At 44.5% G+C, this 27,852-nt stretch overlaps 1 protein-coding gene across 2 annotated transcripts in view; it reads right to left on the minus strand.

Moving 5' to 3' along the window:
• Window positions 1-27,852, minus strand: part of tbc1d1 (TBC1 (tre-2/USP6, BUB2, cdc16) domain family, member 1) — a 182,643-nt gene that overhangs the window by 84,200 nt on the left and 70,591 nt on the right. For both annotated transcript variants that reach the window (XM_084318722.1, XM_084318723.1), the window contains exons 2-10: window positions 23,688-24,293; window positions 15,815-15,904; window positions 15,604-15,708; window positions 14,943-15,075; window positions 14,059-14,150; window positions 7,982-8,098; window positions 6,949-7,071; window positions 6,634-6,791; window positions 3,974-4,258 (exon numbers count right to left, since the gene is read on the minus strand). In XM_084318722.1, coding sequence (XP_084174848.1) covers window positions 3,974-4,258; window positions 6,634-6,791; window positions 6,949-7,071; window positions 7,982-8,098; window positions 14,059-14,150; window positions 14,943-15,075; window positions 15,604-15,708; window positions 15,815-15,904; window positions 23,688-24,293 — 1,709 coding nt within the window. The remainder of the gene's footprint in view (window positions 1-3,973; window positions 4,259-6,633; window positions 6,792-6,948; window positions 7,072-7,981; window positions 8,099-14,058; window positions 14,151-14,942; window positions 15,076-15,603; window positions 15,709-15,814; window positions 15,905-23,687; window positions 24,294-27,852) is intronic.

Consider the following 27,852-nt stretch of genomic DNA (forward strand, 5'->3'; position numbering starts at 1 on the left):
ATGGTGATTTCATTGGATGTTTACTGTTAATGCTTGTATGTCTAATTTTATGTTATGTTTAAAAAATAATAAAAAAATAAAATACAAATATGATAAATAGAGGATATCGATGATGGACCAGTCCTGTTCCTCCATCATCTCCAACACCAGCAGTGGCCATGGAGTCTTGAAAAATAGGCTACTGGTAGGTTTGTTAACCAGCAGCTATGCTGTGTCTTCTTTGAAATGTTTTGGTTTTTTTCTTCAGATACAGGGAGGTGAGGGTGGAGAGAAAAACATACTGGGAGAATCACCAACCTGCTTGTGATCGTGACGCCCCCTAATACACACTCACTGAAAACACACATGTATTACACACTCACTGAAAACACACACATACACACTCACTGAAAACACACACATACACACTCACTGAAAACACACACATACACACACATACACACTGAAAACACACATACACACACTGAAAACACACGCATACACACTCACTCAAAACGCACACATACACACTCACTCAAAACACACTTACTCACTCAAAACACACACATACACACTCACTGAAAACACAGACATACTGTACACTAGGGCTGACCCCTATTAGTCGACTAATCGGTCGAAAGGAGCCGTAGTCGACTGCCAACCTCTTAGTCGAATACAAAAAAAAAACTTTATAAAAAAATCATTTTTTTTGTATCATTCTTTCCAAAAGAAAAGAGGCCTAGAAGCGTGGCTAACGCTAATGGCACGCATACATGAGACTAACTGCCTAAGAAAACAGGCACAGGGGCACTGAAAGAGGATTTCACCCATCTAATGAACACACTAGACTAGACAAATATCAATATGTATCCATCAGTGGACCAATTGCATGCTTTTGCAGAGGACAAGAAGCCTTCAGTCGACTCCTTCAGACATTAAGCACCCCCACAGCCCATTTTTTTTTTTTACTTTATTTTTTAGCGTTTATTGCTTTTCTGGTCAAGCATGACCGACAGATTCTGGCAAATGACGGCGGGTCCGGGAATCGAACTCGGAGTCCACCAGATCCGTGACGCAGCACGGTTTTTCCCCGACGCAGAAATAGCGCAGAGATATGCGGTGAGCTACTGGAGCCCCCCTGCCCAGTTTCTTTTTTGTCGACTAATAGTCGACTAACGGCCAATTTTGGCCAATCATAGTCGACTATCCAAATCCTTAGTCAGGGACAGCCCTACTGTACACACTCACTGAAAACACACACATACACACTCACTCAAAACACACATACAGTCACTCAAAACACACAGACATCAACACTCACTCAAAACACACATACTCTCACTGAAAACACACAGACATACTGTAAACACTCACTGAAAACACACACACACTCACTGAAAACACACAGACATACACACTCACTGAAAACACACAGACATACACACTCACCAAAACACACACATACACACTCACTCAAAACACACACTCACTCAAAACACACAGACATACACACACACACACACACACTGAAAACACACATACATACACCTCTGCTGAGGTCTCCTACAGACATAAACACTAACTGAAAACACAGACATACACACTCACTGAAAACACAGACACTCACTGAAAACACACACATACACACTCACGGAAAAGATACACACTCACTGAAAACACACACACACACTCACTCACTGAAAACACACACACACACACACACTCACCAAAACACACACTCACTCAAAACACACACATACACACTCACTCAAAACACAGACATACACACTCACGGAAAACATACACACTGAAAACACACACACACACACACACACACACACACACACACACTCACTGAAAACACACATGCATACACCTCTGCTGAGGTCTCCTATAGACATAAACACTCACTGAAAACACAGACATACACACTGACTGAAAACACAGACACTCACTCAAAACACACATACACACTCACTGAAAACACAGACATACACTCACTCAAAACACACACATACACACTCACTGAAAACACACAGACATACACACTCACGGAAAACATACACACTCACTGAAAAACACACACATACACACTCACTGAAAAAACACACAGACATACACACTCATGGAAAATATACACTCACTGAAAACACACACACACACTCACTGAAAACACACATACACACACCTCTGCTAAGGTCTCCTGTCCCATCAAAACCAGACAGTATACTTGTGTACCAACAATGTCTTTGGCGGGACACAAGAAAACCTTTGCAGTCAATCGCCCACAGTTTACAGTTAATGTTGTTTGCCTTAGAAGGACACACGATAGTCAAGAGAGGGAAAGGAATGAAGAGGACTCACTGTGAGGAGGGACACAACAACGTGTTAGTGTGTGTGTGTACGTGCACATGTGTGTGCACATGTACCTCCTCTTTGGTTCATGGTTATCATTCTCCTGGACGGGGGCCAGGAATGTGAATTTGAGGAAGTTGGGGACAGAGGAGGAGGAGACGAGACGAGCATGCAGACCCACCAGGGGTCTGGGACAGGAGAGGAGGAGCCATGGAGGGACAGGAGAGGAGGAGCCATGGAGGGACAGGAGAGGAGGAGCCATGGAGGGACAGGAGAGGAGGAGCCATGGAGGGACATGAATTATGGAGAAGAACAAATGGAGGAAAAATAGAGAAGAAGGAAATGAGGACAAAATAAATGAGTCAAATGGAAAAGGAAGAGAAGTTTGGAATAACAGCTGCATGTAAATCACATCAACAGAAAGAGAAACACAAAACAACTGAAACTGACAAACAGAGAAAGGGGTGCAGCGGGTGCTCACCTTCTCGTATTGAGGTGGGCCACGCTGGTGGGGGAGGAGGGGTGTTGGGAGTGGAAAGGGGAGGTGGAGGAGGGGTTTGGAGAGAGGAGGGGAGAGGTAGAGGAGGAGTGTTGGTATGGGAGAGGAGTGCGGGAGGAGGAGTGCTGGGAGAGGAGAGGAGAGCCAGAGGAGGAGTGCTGGGAGAGGAGAGGAGAGCGAGACGAGGGGTTCTGGGAGAGGAGCGGAGAGGTGGAGGAGGGGTGTTGGGAGAGGAGAGGAGAGTGGGAGGAGGGGTGTTGGGAGAGGAGAGGAGAGCGGGAGGAGGGGTGTTGGGAGAGGAGAGGAGAGCGGGAGGAGGGGTGTTGGGAGAGGAGAGGAGAGCGGGAGGAGGGGTGCTGGGAGAGGAGAGGAGAGCGGGAGGAGGGGTGTTGGGAGAGGAGAGGAGAGCGGGAGGAGGGGTGTTGGGAGAGGAGAGGAGAGCGGGAGGAGGGGTGTTGGGAGAGGAGAGGAGAGCGGGAGGAGTGGTTTGGAGAGAGGAGGGGAGAGGTAGAGGACGGGTGTTGGGAGAGGAGGGGAGAGCGGGAGGAGGAGTTTTGGGAGAGGAGGGGAGAGGTGGAGGGGTGTTGGGAGAGGAGAGGAGAGTGGGAGGAGGGGTGATGGGAGAGGAGGGGAGAGTGGGAGGAGCAGGGAGGAACAGGGGGGAGAGTGGGGTCGGCCGGAAGACGCCTGAGAACCCATAGAGACAGAGAGATAGAGAGTAATAGAAAAAGGGACAGAGAAAGAGAGGGAATGAGCGAGAGATAGTGAGAATGAGAGGGCGGGAGAGAGAGGGAAAGAAAGAAAAAAGTAAGAGTGACAAGAAGAAAGCAGTAAAAATAAAAGGGAAAGACAGGAGGGAGAGAGAGCAGAGAAAGCTAAACAAAACTAAAAAGAAAGTAAATAAACAGAAAAGGCAAAGAGGACCTCAGGAAAACCCTCCATCCAGGACATACCACTCTACTAAGTTACAACCATGTGTGTGTACGTGTGTATGTGTGTGTGGCATGGGCATAGGAAAGCACAGCAGGCCTCATTTAACACCGAAACAAATCAAAAAACGAAATAAAAATAAAGTAGAAAACTGACAAAGGTGAGAGACTCTCTGTTAGAAGGACCACACGCCCACCACACAGTGCTTACTTGCTCTGGTGCGGCGTGTCAGTGCTGACAGAGTAGTGCCGCACCAGCTTGGGCTTGCTGGCCGCGGTGGCCTCCTGGAGCGGGTGAGGGTGTGTCGGCGAGTCCTCGGCCGAGGAGGGGGTCGGGGGGTGGCTGAAGGTGTTGGCCCGCCGGCGGAAGCCCAGGCGCTGAGCGTCGCAGGATGGAGAGAGGGAGGGGGGGGAGGGGGAGAGGGGGAGGGAGAGAGAGAGAGAGAGGGAGAAAGAGGCGTCCAGCTGCTCGAGGTCTCCGGTGGAGTTGTGGGACCTGCAGAGACCGGTCCAACAGTACAGATCAGGCTCCCACACACTTATTAGGATTAAAAGGTGCTGTACGTGGCATTTTCTTTTGTTAAAATCTGTGTTAAATAGCTCTACATTCCGACAGCCATCACTGATATAGAGTGTCTGGTCAGTAACATGAGTCTCCCAGTCCCTCCACCCACTTTATCCAAATCAGAAAAGAGAACCCTCAATATTTTTACTAATTTCAAGAAATCTTGCCAAGCCAAATATGCTGGCAGATTATTTTACTTGTTTCAAGCACATATTTTCTATTTCTTATTTTTGTCAGACCATTTTTTGCAGTGTGAAGTTCTCTCTCCTGATTGGAATGGGATACCAGGAAATTTATTCTCTTTTTACTGCAAAGCGGAGGGACTGGGAGACCCATGTCGGAATGTAGAGCTATTATTTTAATATGTAGACCACTTATTTTAACAACAAAACACCACTTACAGCACCTTTAAAACACCTTTCCATGACTTCATACCCGACTTCCACGGCTGTATTTCTGCAGTGCAATGAATGAACCACCTTTACTTTGGTCTGTATTGAGCTGTACTGTACTGTACCTAGAGCTGCCGCGATAACCGCATTACCGCGGTATCGCTGTTGCATCACGCTCACCGCAGAGTTAGGCTGAATACCGCGTCACCGCTGTTTTTTATCATAATAATAAAGTTGGCTTGCGGCTTGCGGCTCTGCAGATATACCCTACTCGGTTCCAAGCGACCCTATTGGTCCAGCCTGGCTCTGCGGCTCTGCAGATACCCCCTACTCGACGCGTCACACTTTGTAGCCTCTGAACGAAAACAGAACGCCGCGCCGCCATCTTTACTGCCTCGCTAAGGATGCATTTCATTCAGGATTTGTTTGCGACAGAACCAAGTGCAATAAACTAAAAAGAATGGATTCACTGTGTATTCTGCCTTATTTATTGATGAAACAAAACCGACATCAACCCAATTTACCACCGAGCGGAGAGTTTAGTGTCACAACAAGATCGCTGATGTGTTAAGTTTGTTGTTGTTATTACTACAGTCAGCCGATATACACGAGAGAGGTAACGTTAAACCCGGGTTTGCTTGGTAGAATACACAATGAGAGGTAACGTTAGCGTTGGCAGAATAGACGCAACGAGAGTCTGGTTAATGTTGTTATTGATTGATTGATTGAAACTGTGTTAAACTCTGGCTTGCTGCAAGCCCTCGGACATCTATGCCCACGGAGCTTTCAGTGTACACAAGCGAGCGGCGGCGGCCCCGCCTGCATCCCCATTCCCCACACGGAGACAAACGGAGTAGTAGTACCTGGCTGCAGTGGAAAAGGAACAAAGTACCAGGTGCCTAAAGCGGGTCGAGTCGAGTAGGTACTATGCAGTGGAAAAGCGCCATTAGACTAGAGGCAGGCTATAAGAGTAGACTACCAAAAAAAATAAAAATGCATTCAAACTTTTTTTTTTTTTGTGCGCACTGTGCGGTAATTACCGTGGCGGTAGGAAATATTTCGCAAATTCGTGCGGTAAGGAAAATATCAATACCGCGGCAGCTCTAACTGTACCCATTCTGCAATCTGTTAATAAACTTTTAAATCAATCAATCAATCAATCAATCAATCTCTGGCATTGTGCACATGTTACGAGAGCTGTACTGGGACTAGAGGTTGGAATCAATAGAAGAAGAAATAACAACCGCCACAAGTTTTTCCGTCTTCAAACTATTTATGCTTTATGATCCTCTTATGTCATGGCCACGATTTAAAAATGGACCTTTCCATAAGTATACAGGGATTTCATCATTTTCCAAAACATGTCCTGGCTCTGGAACTCCCTCCCTCGAGACATTAGGGACTCGGAATCTCTCTCAGTTTTCCAATCCCGCCTCAACACACAGCTCTTCTGCACTGCCTTCTCTCAGCCCCCATGCATCCTTGTGTGTTTGTGTTATGCTTGTCTGTTGCTTGTCTCACTACCTCTGCCTCTTTGAGTTCTAGGAAAGCACTAGATAAATCTAATATATTATTATTATGGAATTATTATTTACTAATTCCATAATGGCAAAAGTCCTTTGTGACCCTGGTTCTGGTGTGTCTGGTGACATGAGGATAACCAAGTCTGAATGTGGCTCCATGAGAAGATTAACGTTACCTCATTTAGCATCTGGGCTGGTTTCACATCTAGAGCACAGCTTGGACTGGGAATTCAGGAAAGGGCCAATTATAGCTCGCATGAATTTCAGGGTAGGTATAAGGTGTGTGTGTGTGTGTGTGTGTGCGTGTACCTGATATGGTGTAGGGGGCAAGGGAGGTGTACCTGAGAGGGGAGGTGGGTCGTAGGGGGGAGGTGGCAGGGAGAAGGTGTACCTGAGAGGGGAGGTGGGTCGTAGGGGGGAGGTGGCAGGGAGAGGGTCATCTAGGTCTAGGGAGAGCTGTTGGTCCAGGCTGCTGTTGAGAGTGGAGATGGAGGAGCAGCTCTCTCCTCCTTCACTGTTCTCCCTCTGAGTCCGGGACCTGCTGCTGCTCTGTACCACACACACACACACACACACACACACACACCCACGTTAAGGATACATGCTGAACATTCCATCTGTACAGTGTGTACAATACAGACAAACATACAAAGCAATGCTGCAATACGCATACGTATCCTCAATCCACACACACACACGTGTGTACCTTCCAGATGCCCTCCAGAGACTCAGTGAGAGAGCGTTTAGCTCTGGTCTTAAACTGCTCCAGACGTTGACGACTGCTGCTCTGCTGCTGCTGCACCTCCACGCCTGCTGCCTCCTCACACACCTAACACGCGCACACACACACACACACACACACACACACACACACACACACACACACACACACACACACACACACACACACACACACACACACACACACACACACACACACACACACACACACACACACACACACAGAGAAGGAGGGGTGGGGTTGGTGAATTGTGTGTGTTTCAAAGGGGAAGTGGTGAACTCAAGAACAGACATGAAGGACGTCTAACAGCTGGGACAAAATAGACACAGATACACTGAGTTGAACACAGATACACACAGACACTGAGTTGAACACAGATACACTAGACACTGAGTTGAACACAGATACACACAGACACTGAGTTGAACACAGATACACTAGACACTGAGTTGAACACAGATACACTAGACACTGAGTTGAACACAAATACACTAGACACTGAGTTGAACACAGATACACTAGACACTGAGTTGACCACAGATACACTAGACACTGAGTTGAACACAGATACACTAGACACTGAGTTGAACACAAATACACTAGACACTGAGTTGAACACAGATACACTAGACACTGAGTTAAACACAGATACACTAGACACTGAGTTGAACACAGATACACTAGACACTGAGTTGAACACAGATACACTAGACACTGAGTTGAACACAGATACACTAGACACCGAGTTGAACACAGATACACTAGACACCGAGTTGAACACAGATACACTAGACACAGAGTTGAACACAGATACACTAGACACCGAGTTGAACACAGATACACACTAGACACCGAGTTGAACAGACAAACAGAGACACAGAGATATGAGACACTGAGTTGAACGGACAATAATTCATCAGGGATGTGTGTGTGCGTGTGTGTGTGTGTGTGTGTGTGTGTGTGTGTGTGTGTGTGTGTGTGTGTGTGTGTGTAGTACCGGTTTGTTGTCTCCAGGTTGTGTGTGTTGGTGGCCCTTCTGTCTCTCCTCATATAGACTCCTCAGACTGGCCATGACCAGCTCATTCTCCTCCTGGTCACCCTTAGGACGAGCCTTCTGCACATAATACACACACATTATACAAAGTGTGTGTTATGCTACGTACTCAAAAGCAAAGAGAGATTCAGTGAGCAGCACTGCAGGTCAGCTTTTCCACCAGCAGGTGGCAGCCTCAACATACAATAGAAGAATCCCCAGCTTACTGGCAAGGTGACTTTCCTCTACAAAAGCAAGTGAGTCTTCTATACTACTACACTTCTAAGCTTCCAGATAATGGTCTTCCTGGAACACCTGGAACATTGCTGACTCATCTTCCACAAGACACTGAGTTCTAGGTGACTCTCTGACTGCGACACCAAAATAACGTCAAAGGAATAATTCCCTGCAATATATTGTTAAACTATTATTAGGTCTAAAGGCTAAAGTGATTCAATTACAGGAGGGCAAACAGTTGTGGGGTTTTATGAGCTAACTGTGAGACAGTACACACACATATAGCCTGTATCTGTGAGTAAAGGTGCACATACAGATAAAGTTGTTAAATTGAACCTTTATTAATACCCTTAGGGAAATTTGTTCCCTGCATTTGACCTATCCTAACTATTTGAGGAGCAGTGGGCAGCCATATAGTGCGGCACAAGGGGACCAACTCCAGCTGTAATGCGTGGGAGATAAGACCCCCTTCCCCCCTCTCTTTGATCCTATTAATCTTTCCTTCCTATCCACATCCCTACCTTTCTCACCTTCCCATATGTCCCCAAAGATGTCACATTCCATTGACCCCCAGCCTTTACATTGTATGTATAAAGATGGTTCAAGATAGGGCGGCTACGTGGCGTAGTGGGCAAGGCGCTCGCCACGAATGCGGAGACGCTGGGCTCGCCTGTTCGAGCCCAGCCCTCCACATTGCTTTCAGTTTAGCTGGTCGTTCATACTAATACACATTGGCCGTATTAGGGGGTGGGAAACTGATGGGTGGGGATCGGGCGTTGTGGACAGCGACTCCTACAGGTCGGTTGGTGCGCCTGCGCAGTAGAATCAGGAAGTGTCGGGGGCAGCGTGAGCCTCCCACGCGTTACTCCTCGCCACTGAGAGATCGAGCTGCGCAGGTGAAAAGATGTGACTGCTGTTACCTCAAGTACCGGAGGGGACTTGTGCTATGTATGACTTAGTCCACATTGCAGCCGGCTTGTGGGAGGCAAGAAACAGCGTTCGTGACAGGGGAGGGTTGAATTGGATGATACGAAATTGGGATGGGAGAAAATATAGAAAATGGGAGAAAAAGTGGATAAAAAAAAAAAGATGGTTCAAGATTCAGTGAGGGGTCTCTCATTCCGGGTGTCCTAGCTAACCACCTCGTTGAGTCATCCAGCCATACTCTGACTATTTTGTATTGATACTTTGACTGAGTTAATAAACTGTATTAGCCCGGTCTCTTTTGACGGAGCAAGTTATTCAGCTTCGGCTAGTTTCCACCACAAATACCAGTACATTGGTCAGGAGCTGCGGCAGGAAACCCACCGTGTCTTTTATGGTGTGGGAGGAAACCGCTGCCCCCGGAGGAAACCCAAACAAACACTCTGGAGAACATGCAAACTCTACACAGAAAGGCCCCCTGCTGGGGTTTGAACCCAGGACCTTCTTGCTGTGAGGCAACAGTGCTGACCACTGCGCCACCGTGCCGACCCCATCTGTCAGTTACATTAGCAGCGGTTCTCAACAGGGGTGCCGTGGCACACTAGGGTGCCTCAGAGAGCTGCCAGGGGTGCCTTGAGATAAAAAATAAATAAATAAAATACAGAAAATGATCAGTAAAGTGCTATCTGTTGCAGCTGCACTGTCTTCCATGAAAATAGCATATTTGGATAAGTTTGACCAATTCTCAAAAACTAACAAAAAAAATCATTATTTAAAAAAAAACACAGAAAAGGATCACCAAGTTACTCTGGATAAAGAACCCCTTTACAGAGAACATTGAGACAAAGCTTCGTGACACATCTCCATCCAACTCTCGGAAGAACTCATTGAAATCTCATCTGATACCACCTGGAGAGCTAGTTTCAGAGTGTGGTGCTGAGTACCAAGTATCTCATGATGGAGCAGTTAATAAGGTGTTGATACCATTCAGCACCACATATCTGTGTGAAGCTGGCTTTTCATCCATGACAGCTCTGAAAACAAAATATAGGGCCAAGTTGAGCCTTGAGGATGACATGCGTGTTGCCTTGTCAAAGATCTCCCCACGTATTGACCTTATTATTAGCCAGCAGCAGCAGCAGACCTCGCATTGAGCTACTGTAAAAATGTCCACTGAGTGAACAAGTGCTTATTTTCTGTATTTACCGGTATTTATATTTTTTGAGAAATGGTAATTTGGTGATCCTTTTCTGTATTTTTTTTAAATAATGATTTTCTGTTTTTGAGAAATGGTCAAACTTATCCAAATATGCTATTTGATTTACTACTACAAGCAGTGTAATGTCAACAGTACTAAGCACTTAAATAAACGTTATTTTGAAAGCAAGCACTTTTGTCATCATTGTAGCAAAAAAGACCAGAGGGGAAAAGTCTTCATCGTATGTAGGGGTGCCCTGGAATATTTTATTGGACACAGGGGGCAGCAGAAAGGTTGAGAACCCCTGCATTAGAACATAAAATGAGAGGTTGGCTCTCACCTCCATAGCCATGAAGTGCTTTGAGAAGCTAGTGAAGGGCTACATCTGTTCCTCCCTCCCCAACACCCTGGACCCCCTGCAAATTAGCATATCGCCCCAACAGGTCCACGGAGGACGCCATAGCCCATGTGCTGCACACGGCAGCATCACACCTGGACAAGAGGCAGGGGAACTATGTGATAATGCTATTTATTGACTACAGCTCAGCATTCAATACCATAGTCCCCTCCAAGCTCGTAGTCAAGCTCAGAGACCTGAGCTTGAACTACAACCTCTGCCAGTGGGTCTTGGACTTCCTGACAGGAAGACCCCAAGTGGTGAGAGCAGGTAACTGCACCTCCTCATCCATCACTCAACACAGGGGCCCCCTGAGCCCCCTCCTCTACTCGCTTTACACACATGACTGTGTGGCAAAGCACAACAGCAACACAATCATCAAGTAGGCGCCTAAGGAAGTTCAAAGTGAGTCAGAAGATCCTTAAGAACTTCTACTCATGCACAATAGAGAGCATCCTGACTGGTAACTAAAGACTACAGACTACAGAGAGTGGCGCGATCAGCCAAACGCACAATTGGAGGTGGGCTTCCCACTCTCCAGGACATTTATACCAAGCGTTGCAGGGCCAAGGCTAAGAGAATAACCAAAGACTCTAGTCACCCAAACAACTGCCTCTTTGCACTGCTGCGGTCAGGCAAGCGCTACCGGAGTCTCATGGCCAGTACAGAGAGACTCAGAAGGAGCTTCTATCCCCAGGCCATCAGGATGCTGCTCAATGACTATGTAACATCACCAACCCATCCTTCTACACTCATTGCACACACATCCACATGCACACACTCACTTTAGACACTTTAACACTACATTATATTTATCTATTTATCTAAGAGATTTGCACTACATTAATACCTCATTTGCACCTTGCCTTAAAAAAGTGTTTGTACCTCATTGTCTGCATTTGTACCTCTTTGTCTGCATTTTTACTTCATTGCACTTCGATTGTACTTAGGTTGTATTTTAGTTTGTATATTGTAATTCCTCTTTTACTTACTTTTTTTTTTACTGTATGAAGCACATTCTCAGGCTCATACAGAACCAAGCATTTCACATGTTCATTATATGTGACAAATAAAAACAAACTTGAACTTGGCTAGATTAAAGTAATAATCTCGAACATTTTCATGTAAATAAATGTCTGTTATATCTAACGCCAACTGAACACAACCGTGATTATAACTATACCCAGTTCATGAATGCTTTTAAAATGTCGCCGGCCTTGCCGTCCGGTGGGATATGGGTAAAAAGTGATGCCTTTTTTTACGTCAACAGCAGCAACAACACCGGTTTGTTTGGAATTAATAGATGACTAACTCAGTAGTCATTAGTGCAAAAATGCAACGGCAACGACTGCTTATCACCAATAGATGTCGCCAAAACAAATGGAATAAAGTAGCTGTCAAAACATTCAATATCAGTTGAAATACCTACTCATAGCGGTACTCCTTATCGGTGTGTGCTCATACTTGTGGTCTGAGTGCACCTCTATCTGAGTGTGAATGAGTGTGTGTGTGTGTGTGTGTGTGTGTGTGTGTGTGTGTGTGTGTGTGTGTGTGTGTGTGTGTGTGTGTGTGTGTGTGTGTGTGTGTGTGTGTGTGTGGGTGTGTGTGGGTGTGTGTGTATGCGAGTGTGTGTATGCGAGTGTGTGTGTGTGTTACATGTGTTTACATGATATGGCGTGTAGAGGGATGTCTCAGCGTCAGTCTGAATCTCACGTGGGAGGAGAGCTTGTGATTCCACAGTGATTCAGTCAGGTTGGAGACATTTAGAGATGTGGACCAACTGGTTTGGTTCTAGTCGTCCTCACTTTATAAATCGACAAGCCTAAGGGATTCAGAAATTGCACTACATACTCCGCAACAATCCCACGCATACTGTACATAAACCCACATACAGTACAAACACGTGAGCTACAGAAGCATGTAGCGAATACCAGGGGTTCCACGGCTATTAATTTAAAACCTTATATTCAAACATCCCATGAAATGAAAAATGCATCTTCCTCCATTTTACCTGAACCTAGTTCTCATCCAACTATCGCTTCAAATTTGTTTTAATAAAAAATCAATTTTTTTCTCTTCCTCGTAAAACGTACCTACTCCGTGAGTGACGTCTCTCTGCACATGAGAGCGAACCCCACCCAAAAAATGTCCAATAGATTTTGAACTACGCCCTCTGTTGTCCCGGTACATTAGGATGTCAATCAACAGACAATGAAATTGGCCTCCCGCCCCACCCAAATAGTCTAATTTAATTCAGAAATATGTCAAATTGTGGTGCTGTAAATGCTGCATGGATGCAGCATATTCTGAAATAGGTCTCCAAAAGCGTGTGCACGCAATGAAAAATATTATCAAATTGACATGCATAACTCACAATGATTAGGTAAGACAAGCTTTCTCTAGGCTTTTGAAAATGTAGGGGAGACCTTGCTGGTAAAGGAGCAGATACGAGAGGAACCTCCAAATCGTGAGTCTTTTTTTACAAGTCCAAGGCAGCCAGTCTGTACTGATGTGAAGTTTTTTTTTCTTTCTCATGTTGTATTATCATTATAATTTGATAAGAAATATTATATCATGTGGTAAGCCTTTGTTCGATTCATGCGACAACTGATAGACTAATATTCCCACGGGTTGGTCGTTTTTGCGTTTTATTATTATTATTATTATTATTATTATTATTATTATATTATTATTATTATTATATCATGTGCGTGGGTTGGTGGTGCTCAACTTATGAATATAGTTGTGGTTATGATATAACCTACAAGCTAACCACCACAGAATTAACCACTTCATCAAACCCCATTCTTGTTTCGATTAATCGACGAATTAATAAAATAATTTACAGATTAATCGTTAACAAAATAATTGTTAGTTGCAGCCCTAATACACAGTACTAATTCAGAACTTACCCTTGTGTTTGCCATTTTATTGAAATTCAGTTTTTAAGTTGCAGGAAATTACAGCAAATGGCTTCTTTATTGCAGTTTTTGCCACCCCCAGGTTGTGAAGATCCTGGGGAAAGTCCTGCACTCCGTACCATAGTGTTCTCAAAGACTGACGCTTGCTCTGTACCATAGTGTTCTCAAAGACTGACGCTTGCTCTGTACCATAGTGTTCTCAAAGACTGACGCTTGCTCTGTACCATAGTGTTCTCAAAGACTGACGCTTGCTCTGTACCATAGTGTTCTCAAAGACTGACGCTTGCTCTGTACCATAGTGTTCTCAAAGACTGACGCTTGCTCTGTACCATAGTGTTCTCAAAGACTGACGCTTGCTCTGTACCATAGTGTTCTCAAAGACTGACGCTTGCTCTTGGTTGTCCAGAGTGGCCAGATGTCTCTGCAGCTCCAACTTGGCTTTAGACGAGTGTAGACCTGAAAAATAGCATGTGCACACAAAAACACACACAGTGATTGAGAGAAAGTATAATCCATCTTCTCCATGAGAAACATCTAAACATCTCAAAATGCAGAAAATCAAGTGGCTTTTCTTAGTGTTGGGGAAATTCTCCAAGTACTGATGCCCTGTTTCAGCCTGGACTTCCCCAGTACTGATGCCCTGTTTTAACCTGGACTTCCTCAGTACTGATGCCCTGTTTTAACCTGGACTTCCCCAGTACTGATGCCCTGTTTCAGCCTGGACTTCCCCAGTACTGATGCCCTGTTTCAGCCTGGACTTCCCCAGTACTGATGCCCTGTTTTAACCTGGACTTCCTCAGTACTGATGCCCTGTTTCAGCCTGGACTTCCCCAGTACTGATGCCCTGTTTCAGCCTGGACTTCCCCAGTACTGATGCCCTGTTTTAACCTAGACTTCCTCAGTACTGATGCCCTGTTTTAACCTGGACTTCCTCAGTACTGATGCCCTGTTTCAGCCTGGACTTCCCCAGTACTGATGCCCTGTTTTAACCTGGACTTCCTCAGTACTGATGCCCTGTTTTAACCTGGACTTCCTCAGTACTGATGCCCTGTTTTAACCTGGACTTCCTCAGTACTGATGCCCTGTTTCAGCCTGGACTTCCTCAGTACTGATGCCCTGTTTCAGCCTGGACTCAATATCAGACACCAGTATCGGTGCACCCCTACACCCAGGTGCACTTCGTAGACAGGGGTCTCCCCAGGGATCTGTTACACAGTGTTGCTGGGTCATTCAGTGTGAGTTTCCTACCTTCTATCCTTTCACACAGTCTGTGCAGCTGCTGCATGGGGCAACTGTCACACTGCTGGCTCTGGGTCCTCACACTCTGCTGCAGGGCGGCCACAGAGAAAGCCTGCTTCAAAGTCAACATGATCTCATCCACCTGAGGAGTCATAAGAATGTCCATTAGTAAGCAAGCTAAGCAAACTTCCATTCTTTCATACATTTACTGGTCTACGGTTTGTATTCACATTGTATAATTAACTTGGGAGTTTGTCTCTTCAAACAAGAGTTTTGATTAAACTAGCCCATAAATACTGAAAAATGCCCAACATGTTCAGTTTGACAAATAAAGCCATATAAAAAAGATCCCGTTCACATTGATCCTAAGCGTAACATTAGCTCCCTACCGAAGGTCCAGTACTGAAACGGTTCGGTATGGATACGTGTACCGTTACATACCAAGTAGTCACCCTGTTGTTTATTAGTTTGGGTGATCAATAAGCCACAGGACGACTTTTCATCATCCATACATTTCTAGCATTGGGGAGAGCCGCCAGCTGCTGAATGAATGTAGGGGAAAACACTGCAATTACTCATCCCCCTCCACTTCCTCTTCATTTATCAATATTTATTCCACCTCTCCCACACTCTATCCCCCTCTCTTTCCCCTCCACCATGCGTCTCTCACCAGTGATTCATCTGTACACTGGAAGACATAGCAGACAAAGTGACAGCTCCCTCCTTCCACCGTCTCCCTGCAGATGAAGCCAAAGTGGTCGACATGATGAATCCCCTGCAGGAAGACAAGAGTCAGCATCAGGCTTTAAGATGACTCGTATATTATATACGTACAGAAAAAGCCATGATACCGTTAAGATAGTAAACCCAGTGCTTTGTACCTGTGAGCAGAAGGAGATTTCTCTGAAAGTCTTCTCTATGGCAACCTTCTTAGTGTCAGGACTGACCAGGAAGATCTGAGACCTCCCCACCTGCAACACACAGCAGAGTGTTAAATACTGTGTGTGTGTGTGTGTATGTGTATGTGTATGTGTATGTGTGTGTGTGTGTGTGTGTGTGTGTGTGTGTGTGTGTGTGTGTGTGTGCAATCGGTTGTCTGAGGTGTGTTTGAGCTTCTATTATTACTCTGGTAGAACAGATAATTCTAAATTGAGAGAAAACGTTGAGTTAGACTGACAGTTCAGATTGATCATGTGGGAAACAGTAGCCTGTTAAGAGAAGCAGACTTGTGACTGTAAGGTCGCCAGTTAGATTACCCCCCCCACCCTGGACCGAAGAGAATGGATAACACTTTCCCCTCCCACAATATCCACTGCTGAAGTGCGCTTGAGCAAGGCACTTGACCCTCAACTCCAGTGGAGTTGTCCAGTGGCCAACAGTAGAGGACCAGGTGTGATTGTGTGGTCCTGTGAGTGTGAAGCAAGGCGTTGCTGAAAAGTTATTCTCATCTAGGAGTGTACAAAGTTAAAAAAAAAATCAATCTCTTATATTCTCCATACTTTTGTGTTCCTGGAGCATTACTGTCCTATACACATGTAAATTAATACCACCAAAACCCATGTGAATGGAATCTAATTATAAAAGAAAGGCAATTGGAACATGACTTCATGAGGCTGTTTCATTTCTTCTTTTTCCATCCTTTTTCAATCAGTTCCAATTTAGGGAAGATCTCCATTCACACCATGATGAGGACCTGAGTCAACACCCCTCCTTACTTAACCCCTTAAGCCGGACGGGCCCGGTACGGGGACAGATTTAATATCACGTCATAAATAGATCAATACAGTCCGTATTAATTAATGTTGCGTTTCTTTTCCTCCCAAATGTAGCCAAGAGTAAAGACCCTAATCCTATACTGGTAAGGCATAACAAAAAATATTGTTTGTTTCCTGTTGGTTGTCAGTTAAGGCCATGGGTAGGTAGGGAATTTATTTAATTAAATTTTTTATTTTATTCTTTCCCACGGCGACTATGGATAGGGAATTTCTTTATTTAATTCAAATGTTCACAACAACATGGATGCATGTACTCTGCCAGCATGTTTAATATCCATAATACTAAAGGTTTGACTAAGATTTCTATGAAACTTTATAAAAATAATAAATAAATGATTTCTTTTTTTTTATAATTTCTTTTTTAAACTCATAAAATATATTGGGTCGCACCTAAATCGGCAGGGTCGGTCGGCAACCGGAAACAAAGGTCTAATCGCGATGGTGATGCGATCACTTGGAATTATAATTTTTGGAATACCTCCTGGCTAAGGTAAGGTATATTCTATGTCTATTTTACCGAACCTGAAACATGTTTTTCTAACGATCACAGTTTTGTGTTTCACCGGACGTGAAACATGCTCGACAAACACGATTCGTTTAGAGTTAAAACGACCCCCCCCCCCCCCTTGATGATTTTGTGAAGGTACATGTGTACATGGTATATACCTTTGATTTGGGAGTATTTGGGGTTTCAGGGGATCAACCAGAACGGTTTGGGCTTATTGCATATAACAAGTTTTTTTACGCGCTGGATTCTCTTGGAAATGTGCGATGTTTAGCATGTAACAAACTACAAGCTACAGTGTGTAGAAACAAACTATTTTCTTCCATGTTTGACTACAAGTAGTGTCTGTCAAATGAGCTATAATACAGAACACACACAGCTCTGCAAACATCATGAAACACCTAGAAAATGACCTTGCTGGCCTTGAAGCGACAGAGATAGGGACATCTTATGGCGGTGAAAGTGTTAACAGGCACCCAGAAAAGTGAAAAAGAAATTGTACTTGAACTTGAGGACTGCATACTTTTTTTTGCAAAGCTTAGCTTTATACTTTATACTTATACCACATGCATGAGCTCTTTTGAAAGATGACATTCTGAAGTTACTAATGCAAAAAAGGAAAATCAGTTTTAGTGCTAATGAAATAAAGTAACAGAGGTCTGAACTTGAGTTGAACTTGTGTACTCACATTTTTCTGTAGTGGTTGCAAGATTCCATATTCCAATATTCCAGCATAGAGGTATAAACTGGAAAACAGCGGTTCCATAGCCTGAAGTATTATATATAACAGGTCCAAATTTGATAATAATCCGTTCAGAAATTGGTCTTTTAGAGACGTCAGAGGCAACAACAAAAAAAGCTCTCCAAAATGTATTTCCTCATCCACGGCCGTTTGTTCTGAAGTGTGATTCACTTCTGGTTTTTGCTGCTTTTCACCTAGATCCCGTAATCATACCCCCCCCCCCCCCCCCACGCGGGGTATCATTGGAAAGGATCACTCATTGGCTACAAGGCTGACCAATCATTTTCACCATCAGCGGATGATTGGCAGTTCTGGAGCGTCGGGAGTCCGGGGTGGTCATCTGACGCACGGTGCGTAAAAAGACGCTCACCTGACATATCGCCATGTAAATCGAGAACCGAGGCACGGATTTGGTCGAGTTAGGTGGCGTTCGAATGGCAACAAATAGATCTTTCGAATGGTAATTTATAAAAATGCAGCCCGAGCCACTAGACGCTTGTAACGTGCCGTGACATGTGTGCATGAGCATGAGGGCCCGATTTCGGGCCAGTGCAAGTTAAGAGGTTAATATGTTAAAGGAAATAATATAAAGTAAAGAGTAAAGGTAGCACTGGTTAGTTTACTTTCGGTTTGGAAAGAGATGTTTGACAGTGGAAGGTTATCCTACTCTCTGTGTAGGAGTGTGCCATCTATAGTGTCAGAACAGAAGGCCACTCCCCAGACTACTGAAACAATTGTAACAAATGAAACAATGCATCTGAAGCTGTTCAAATCATACTGATGACATAAACAGTCCACACAATAAATAATTTGTGACTGAATTAAAACATTATTGTTCTGGATCTATTTGAGAATGTGCTGCTGACCTCTGACCTCAGGTTCTCTGAGTCTTAAGGTCCACCACTTGAATGAAATGGATGTTGCCCAATCAATATTCTCAACAACTCTCTCCCAAAGACCAAGAAAATTTGACTTGAACCTATGATGTCATCAAGATGTAAAGTTAATTGGAACTGTTCCAGACTCCACTGGTTCATTCTGTATCAAACATAAATCACAAAAAACAGGGTCTCCCATATAATTTCCTAGTGAAACCGAGCTTGTGAATTATAAGCAAAACCTTGGCATGCTTGAGAATGAGGATTGATGATGAAAATGACATCACTGTGTCTGTGCAGCAGGATGTAACATGGGTGTTAATTATATATCCGTCTCTGTGGAGGAGGACCTGTCCACATGCCGCTTCCTGTACCAGTGCTGACCACATCCGGTCTGGAGGGAAAGCAGGAAGACTGGCATTGGCAGGGGGTCACAGAGGTCAACAGGGTCAATCGGGGACACTGAAACCACCTAGTTTTGCTCTACAGTCAGCAGCACCAGTGCTTGCCGAGTCATGTGCGGTTAATGTAGTCCCTGGAACAGTGCTGTTGTTATTCTGAACAAAGTGGTTTGAGGAACTATTCTGTGTAATCTAACAGCTTCCTGTATTAGCATGGTCATGATTCAGACCAGCAGCAGTCTGAATTAAGGGACGCAGTGGTGGACGTGAATAGGACCAGGACCTAAAAACTCAAAGACGCTTTTCCAACTAGGACCAGACAACGTGTCTCTGGGATGTCAAAACTGAGGCAAGCAGCCCTCCTGATCCCTCCTCCTCCTTCTGGTTCCTTATCTAACCTCCATTTGTCCTCCCCAAAGCAGCTTGGTTGTCACTGGCGACACACACAGCAGTTTCTCTCTGCTCGTTAGAACAACCTGCAGAGCCAGCAAAACGTCCAGTGTGACTTTCCTCCCTTTTCTCATTCCCTCGCTACCTTTCCCATCCATCTTTGTTACGTATCGGTCCTTAATTGAGCAAGGTTGGCCAAAATCAATACAGGCCTTCCAGTGCATTTGGTATACAGCCCATCTACAGCACTGTGTTGGACAAACAGAGGCAGGCCTTGTTAATCAGTCTGGTGTTCCTTAACCCTGCGAGACCCTCGGTTGCATCTTTTAGCTATTTTTAAAAGTCTTTTCATTTTAACTTTTGTATTTTGTGTGTAACCTGGACTTGAAATGTATAGGTTTGTTGTCAGAAGCGGTGCCGGTTGGCCGCGATGTAATGGGCTCTGCGCATAACCAGCTGCTATACCACACTGAAGTGAGGTGGCTATCTCGAGGCAGAGTATTAAATCGCCTTTTTATTTTTATTTTTTTTAAACTTTTTCTCCTTATTTTTCAATTTTTCTCCCATCCCAATTTCGCCTCACCAATTGTCCCTTCAATTCTCCCCTCCCCTGTCTCGAACGTTGCTAGACTATGCCTCCCACTGGTCGGCTGCAGTGAGGACCAAGCCTTGCATCACGTGTCCCCTCCGGTACACGAGGAGGCATCTGTCGCATCTTTTCACCTGTACAGCGCAATCTCTCAGTGGCGAGGAGTAACGTGTGGGAGGCTCACGCTGCCCCCGTTACTTCCTGATTCTGCTGTACAGGCGCACCAACCGACCTGTAGGAGTCGCTGTCCACAACGTCCAATCCCCACCCACCAGCTTTCCCACCCCTAACACTGCCAATTGTGTTAGTATGAACGACCAGCCAAGCTGGTAGCAACGCCGAGAGCTGGGCTCGAACCCAGCATCTCCTGCGTTAGTGGCGAGCGCCTTGCCCACTGCGCCACTTAGCCGCCCCATTAAATCGCCTTTTTTAACTCAGAGAAAAAGTGCAGATTTTCCTTGCAGACAAAAACAACCCATTGGCAGATAAATGTGCTGATAATGAGCTGGATTAAGACTCTGTTAGTGGCTCTCCAGGATAATCAGGGGAGATTTTGGGGTATTTACTGCTTGGTGGCTTTTTGTAGGAACATAATGTTGCAAAAAATTATTTGAAGCCCATCATCTGTAGCCACTGGAAGGGCTCATTGAACAATTTCGGAGAGAGAGCACGGACAATTTGGACAACTGGATCAAAGATCCATTATGCATGATGCAGCAGGCCACTGTTTGAGCAGGAAGCGCTCAATGGGCCTCATTCATGAAGCGATATAAGAACAGATTTCGTTCTTAACTAGCATTTCCTCTTATTTTGTTCTTACCTGGGATTCAGCAATGTTTTCTTATTGTTGCTTTTCTCTCAGGCAAGATTAGACAAATTCTAAGAGTGGTCGAGAGCACTCTTACCCAGATAAGAAACTCTTACCCAGATAAGAAACATTAAAAAAGCCTACCATTCCTAATAATAATAATACATCAGATTCATATAGAGCGTTTCCTAATGCTCAAAGACACTTTACAAAACAAACAATACAATACAGTTTTAGTAGATATACAATACATTTTTTTAAATATATATATATAAAAAGTAGTGCTGTCCGGGCGGCTAAGTGGCGCAGTGGGCAAGGCGCTCGCCACTAACGCAGGAGATGCTGGGTTCGAGCCCAGCTCTCTGCGTTGCTTCCGGCTTGGCTGGTCGTTCATACTAATACAATTGGCAGTATTAGGGGGTGGGAAAGCCGGTGGGTGGGGATCGGACGTTGTAGACAGCGACTCCTACAGGTCGGTTGGTGCGCCTGTACAGCAGAATCAGGACGTATCGGGGGCAGCGTGAGCCTCCCACGCGTTACTCCTCGCCACTGAGAGATCACGCTGTACAGGTGAAAAGATGAGACAGCTGCCTCCTCGTGTACCGGAGGGGACACGTGATGCAAGGCTTCGTCCACACTGCAGCCGACCAGTGGGAGGCATGGTCTAACAACGTTCGAGACAGGGGAGGGTAGGATTGGATAATACGAAATTGGGATGGGAGAAAAATAGAAAATGGGGAGAAAAAGTAGATAAAAAAAAAATAGTGCCGTCAATAGATTAAAATTGTTTTACTAATTAATCTCACAATTTTCTGTAATTAATCTAGATTAAAAATAGCATTTTTATACTTAAGACCGAAGCTTATAACAGATATTTACTTGAGTAAAATCATGGAATTAATGTAAAATCAACACAAAGAAAGTATATTTAGATTCAAAGACTATTTTAATAGCTTTCTTTGAATACAGTTTCTCTCCTGTGAAATACAAATGTTCAACAAAACCATCAACATTGACACAGCTAGACCTCTTTCTTATATCCGCGGCGCTAAGATTGAAGATTTTTCACTCCATAGATTAATCTAGATTAATTTATTTTAATGCTTTAAATAATTTTAATTAATCTCCAAAGTTAAAGCATTAATTTTGACAGCCCTAATAAAAAGGTGAGAGAGAGGAAGGAGTTCATGGGTTGAAAGCAAACCATTGGTCAATTGCCCCCAAATACGACTTTATAAACCCAGAACTTTTCAATAATAATAATTATTATTATTATAACTTATTGCGTGCATTCTTCTTCTGAAATGGATACATTAACCCTTTGGTTGCCGGAAACGTAGATCTACGTTTGTTTCGTTATTTCTTTTATTCGCTATCAATCGAGGCACCTTGTGCATGCTGTCCTGAATGTGTCTGAGATCGCAGACGGCAAATACCGCCGCCTAACGCCTTGCGGCCGCTATTGCACTCCATTTGAAACGATGTGGTTTGTTTTCTCGGCCGAGCTGTGGCGTGGGGGCAGGTTCTAAACACTCCGGCAAGACAAGCGGTCACCACGGTTGCCTTGACGAGTTCATCCGCCCACCCGTTCATGTGCAATGCTGGATGACGTCGGACAAACGATCGCGATGAATATTTGGAATGGCGATCAGATAATTGGAATATTCTTTTTGCAGTACATCAGAGACAAGGTAATGGCTATATATTACCAATCTTGCGTTGATCCGATAATTTTTTCCCCGCAATTGCAGCCTGTTTGTGTGTGTGTGTGCGTGCCGTTGGCTGCAATAGACGCATGGAGGGCCGATTTTCCTCTCTCCTCATATACACCATGTTAACCAGGCTCTCTCCTCATATACACCATGTTAACCAGGCTCTCTCCTCATATACACCATGTTAACCAGGCTCTCTCCTCGTATACACCATGTTAACCAGGCTCTCTCCTCGTATACACCATGTTAACCAGGCTCTCTCCTCGTATACACCATGTTAACCAGGCTCTCTCCTCGTATACACCATGTTAACCAGGCTCTCTCCTCGTATACACCATGTTAACCAGGCTCTCTCCTCATATACACCTAGTGGCACATTATGGATATTCTAGAAAGAGGCTCGTCGCTGCCACTTTTTTGCCAGTGCTCAATTATGGCGATGTATTGTACATGAATGCCTTTTCTACCTCATGGTGTCACAAGATTTATTACTGGCTGTCGATCACTCATGTATCATTGTAATTTATATGCCAAGGTAGGCTCACTGTCCTTGTCTGCTCGTAGGCTTCTCCATTGGTATACCGTTCAGTGTTTCCCCTGAAAAAGAATTCAGTGCCTCCGGGGGCATTGGAACGGACCCTGGTTCCTACAGGCCCTGGTTACCTTGCCAGATTTTAAAGTTCATGTCACAGACTTTGCAACGTCTGAATTGGGCGTTTTGCAAATGCATTGATACATAATGCTGATGCTACATGGTAGGTGGTGCGCTTGATATACATTTTTTCTTTTCTTTTATCCTTTTGTCAGTCTTGTGTTTTGTCCTGTATGTTCGTTGTAACTTGGTTTATTATTTTTATTGCTGCCATTTTGGTCAGGCCTTGCTCGTAAAAGAGATCCTTGATCTCAAGCATTATACCTGGTTGAATAAAGTGTTAAAAAAAAGAAGTGTATTACCGTAAACAGCATGGTCCTGTTCTCCTGCAGACTAGTGGGCTGTACTCCAGCATATTGTGCATGTGTGTCAGCAACAGCAGAGTTAATCTCGGTGATCTCAGGTGAGAGACCGTTCTCATCCAAGGCCTGCAGACAGGGGAAGCTGGGGTCTCGTTTGAACAGCACTGGGCGTCTCCCACTAGGGGGGCTCTCTGCACTTCCGTTGCCAATAGCGACACTCCCCGAACCGTTAGACTGGAACGCTAACGCCCTCCTCAGCCCTCCAGCCAATCCGCCGCTGCCACTTCCTCCTTTAGGACTTGCCCCAGAGCCACGGGATTGGCCAAACTTCTCGATGCATTCGTCGATCAGGGCAGGCGGAGCTTTCTTGTGAGCGACCGTCACACGGCCACAGAACAGCACCTCAAATTTCTTAGAAAAGGTTGACGGAGACACGGCACAAAGGGCGGCTGTGGAGGTTGCTGTGGAAATGGAAGGGGAGGAGGCGGGGCATGTTTCTCCACCCACAGAAGAGGGGATGGGGGGTTTGCTGGCATCGGCGGTGATGTCATCATTGCGTGCTGAGCTCTTGCCAGCCTGCCTCAGTGTACTGATGATCTCAGGGACCTGGAGAAGGAGGGGGGGGGGGGGGGGGGGGAGGGAGGATATAAGAACTTAATAAGTAACAGTAACAACCCCATCACTAACGATCTAAGGTGACGATCAGTAGACACTGAACACAAGGTCAAACATGTTAGGGTACAGCACATTGACTTACAATAGGGACGGATTAGACCTCTCAACATAGAGAATTTGAGCAACACAAAAACATTTCACTTCATTAATAATAATTACCCAATGGAAAATCTGTGGCTTGAACGAGGACAAGCACAGACGTGCTGCAAACTATGTGTACAGAGTGTTTGCTGCTGCAAGTAATAAGGGAAAAAGTGGACAAGCTGGAAATGTCAGTGTGTGAGAGGGACAGGGAGCGTCACGTGTGTTTATGTGAACAGATGTATTTGTGTGAATCCGAGCGTGAGTTCCAGCAGAAACAATATGTGTGAATTCTCAATAGCTGTGACTGAAAATATTTATGGACCAACCAACCAGTCGACCGACCAACAGAGCGATCTATAGAGCTGCTGGTTGCACTTAAAATAACATTGTACTCCGCTGCTCACTGCTGGCTTCAGGCGAAATACTGCATGATGATACACATTACAGGTTAAACCAGAGAAAGTCTGAAAATGAGGAGATGGATCCAGGGCTCTAGATTAACCTGTCTACTAGTGCACTAGTTGCAGCATTTTCTATGTTCATTTTGACATAATGGGCAGGATTAGGGCTGGGCGATATGGCCTCTAATTCTAATGATATCACGATATGTTTTGGCTATGTCACGATACACGATGTACATCACGATATTTTGACATTTCCTCTAAAGCCCTTAAAAATGCTTGCCTACAGTCACGCCAACATGACAAAATAGTCCCTGCAACATATCTCTGCATTAAACCATGAAGATGCTTTCAAAAATAATTTAATTAAACATTTCTAAAAATCTAAAAGAGTAGTCTACTGACACAATACAGAAAAAATTTTAACATCTAAGACAATTTATATAAAAACTCTTGGGTGCCTAAGACTTTTGCACAGTACTGTTTTCTATCCACTTTAGCCAAAAATACACACACACTACTGTGAGAAAATAATAATCTAGTAACCAAGGAATGGTCCGCCTATACTTTTAATATATAGTAATATATAAAATCATGGGAGACTTGATAGCTTAGACTTATGATTTTTATTATCAGCAATGTTATAACATCCTACTGGTAAACAAAACACTATAAAGGTGTGTGTGCATCATCATCATCATATATATATATATATATATACACACAGTGTTTCCCACAGGATTTTCAGAGACTATGGGGGGTGAACCTCCGACCCTCTAGGGGGGTCCCCGGAACTTTTTTTCTTTTGTACATTTTAAAATTAAATGCATCAATCTGGTGCACTTTGAGAGCAAAATAAAGAGGCTAGATCTATGATGAACTTTGTCCTCAAAACACAAAATCGACTAGACTAGTGCTTCCAGTTCCCAATCCTCTCCTCGAAGCACCCCAGCCGTTCAATGTATTTGTTAAATTCCACCACCAGCACACCTGATTCAATTTAACAAGCCCTTTATTAGTTGAATCAGGTGTGCTGGTGGTGGAATTTAACAAATACATTGAACGGCTGGGGTGTCTCGAGGAGAGGATTGGGAAGCACTAGTCTAGTCGATTTTGTGTTTTGAGCACAAAGTTCATCATAGATCTAGCCTCTTTATTTTGCTCTCAAATTGCACCAGATTGATGCATTTAACTTTAAAATGTACCAACAAAAAAAGAATTCCGGGGGGGGACCCCCCTAGAGGGTCGGAGGTTCACCCCCCCATAGTCTCTGAAAATCCTGTGGGAAACACTGGTACCTATTCAACTTGGTAGTACCCCCCAATGGATAGATATAAAGACGGTACCCCCTCCCCCCCACCGTCAGTGTAGCTGGGGCGCCGTGACGTCATCTTCAACGCGACACACACAGAGGATTTAGACGCTAGCTATCAAGCTACTGTATGAATCCAGTGCCTTATTAGCTCATTTACGCTAGCTGCAATGCTAACGGTTAGAATGCGAGGCTACTACCAGTTCATCCACCTCGGCGCCTCCATATTCCATTGCAGTTTCTGAATAAAACACGTAGGGCTAACGTTTAAACTTGTGAAGCTCTCCACTTCTCTCACACTCTCGTATATCCCTGTTCCCCGTTTCCTCTAAACAAACTTGTGGCACCGCCTCTCTGGGTGCGTGCGCGCGTGCGTGTATGGGCGTGTACATGACGTAAGTTGGGGTGAGTCTGTGTGCATTTTTTTTCTTTGAGAGGGAGAGACGAGAGAGTAAAGGCAAGTGATGCGCCAAAGTAAGTAATCTCAACCGCGGCGGCTTATAAACTGATGTGAGGGATTATGAGAAACATCACGATGTCCACGATACGTTTAAAAAGTGTATCGTTTATGAACTGTACCCGATATTTATCTAATATCGTCATATCGCCCACCCCTAGGCAGGATAGGAGTAATTTTATTCATTCTCTCTCCTCATTTAGCAATTTCAAAGAATCAGCTGTAGAAAGCTTCATTTGGACACTTGAATGGGCTGCTAGGCAATAGCCTGAGCTTTTTCAGCTCCGTTTCCTTGACTGAGGATGACTGTTTTTTAGAGTATACAACATTACCAGTAGCCTACTGCAGTCAGGGAGGAAGGTTGTAGGTTGACATGCGTGGCAGGTATTAGTGGCATTAGGCTGAGGAGGACTTGCCAACAACATTTTGGGGAATGAATGTTATGGGCTTCTAGCCTTTCTCCCTCTGTGTGTATTGTGTGCGTGTGTGCGTGTGTCTGTGTGTGTGTGTGTGTGTGTGTGTGTGTGTGTGTGTCAACAACGTTTTGGGGAACAAACGTTTATGGGCTTCATGCTAACATGCTTCTGCACTGTCTGTGCTTGCTTGTCCCCCTCTGTGTCTGTGTGTGTGTGTGTGTGTGTGTGTGTGTGTGTGTGTGTGTGTGTGTGTGTGTGTGTGTGTGTGTGTGTGTGTGTGTGTGTGTGTGTGTTTAATAAAGAGACAGTAATAGATTCTCCACTCTTATCACATTGTTTTCACCTCTAATGTTAGTCTGTGCAATGAGAGTGAACAAAGTTATTATTTTTCAATGTAATCACTTAAGATTGGCTATTTGACTTGTAACTGAGTCAGTCAACAAACAAACAAAATGTAGAAATAATGCTTCGGGACAGTTTGGGGAAGGTGATGGAAAAGCATAGCTTCTGTACTCTCATGCACCCTGCTGTAAATGTTTGCCTAAATGTCGTCAGTCACCAAGTTTCAAGTTTGTTTATTAATTATCACAATAAAATACACGTACTTTACGGTGAAATGCTTGGTTCTGTATGAGCCCCTGAGCCTGAGAGTGTGCTTCATACAGTAAAAAAAAGTAAGTAAGAAAAAAGTAAGTAAAAAAGTAAGTAAAGAGGAATATACAATATTATTTTTTTTGTATCCCATTTTCTATATTTTCCCCCATCCCAATTTCGTATCATCCAATTCAACCCTCCCCTGTCACGAACGCTGTTTCCTGCC

The sequence above is a fragment of the Notolepis coatsorum genome (genome assembly GCF_963971535.1).
Source record: "Notolepis coatsorum genome assembly, chromosome: 7".
Classification (NCBI taxonomy): domain Eukaryota; kingdom Metazoa; phylum Chordata; class Actinopteri; order Aulopiformes; family Paralepididae; genus Notolepis; species Notolepis coatsorum.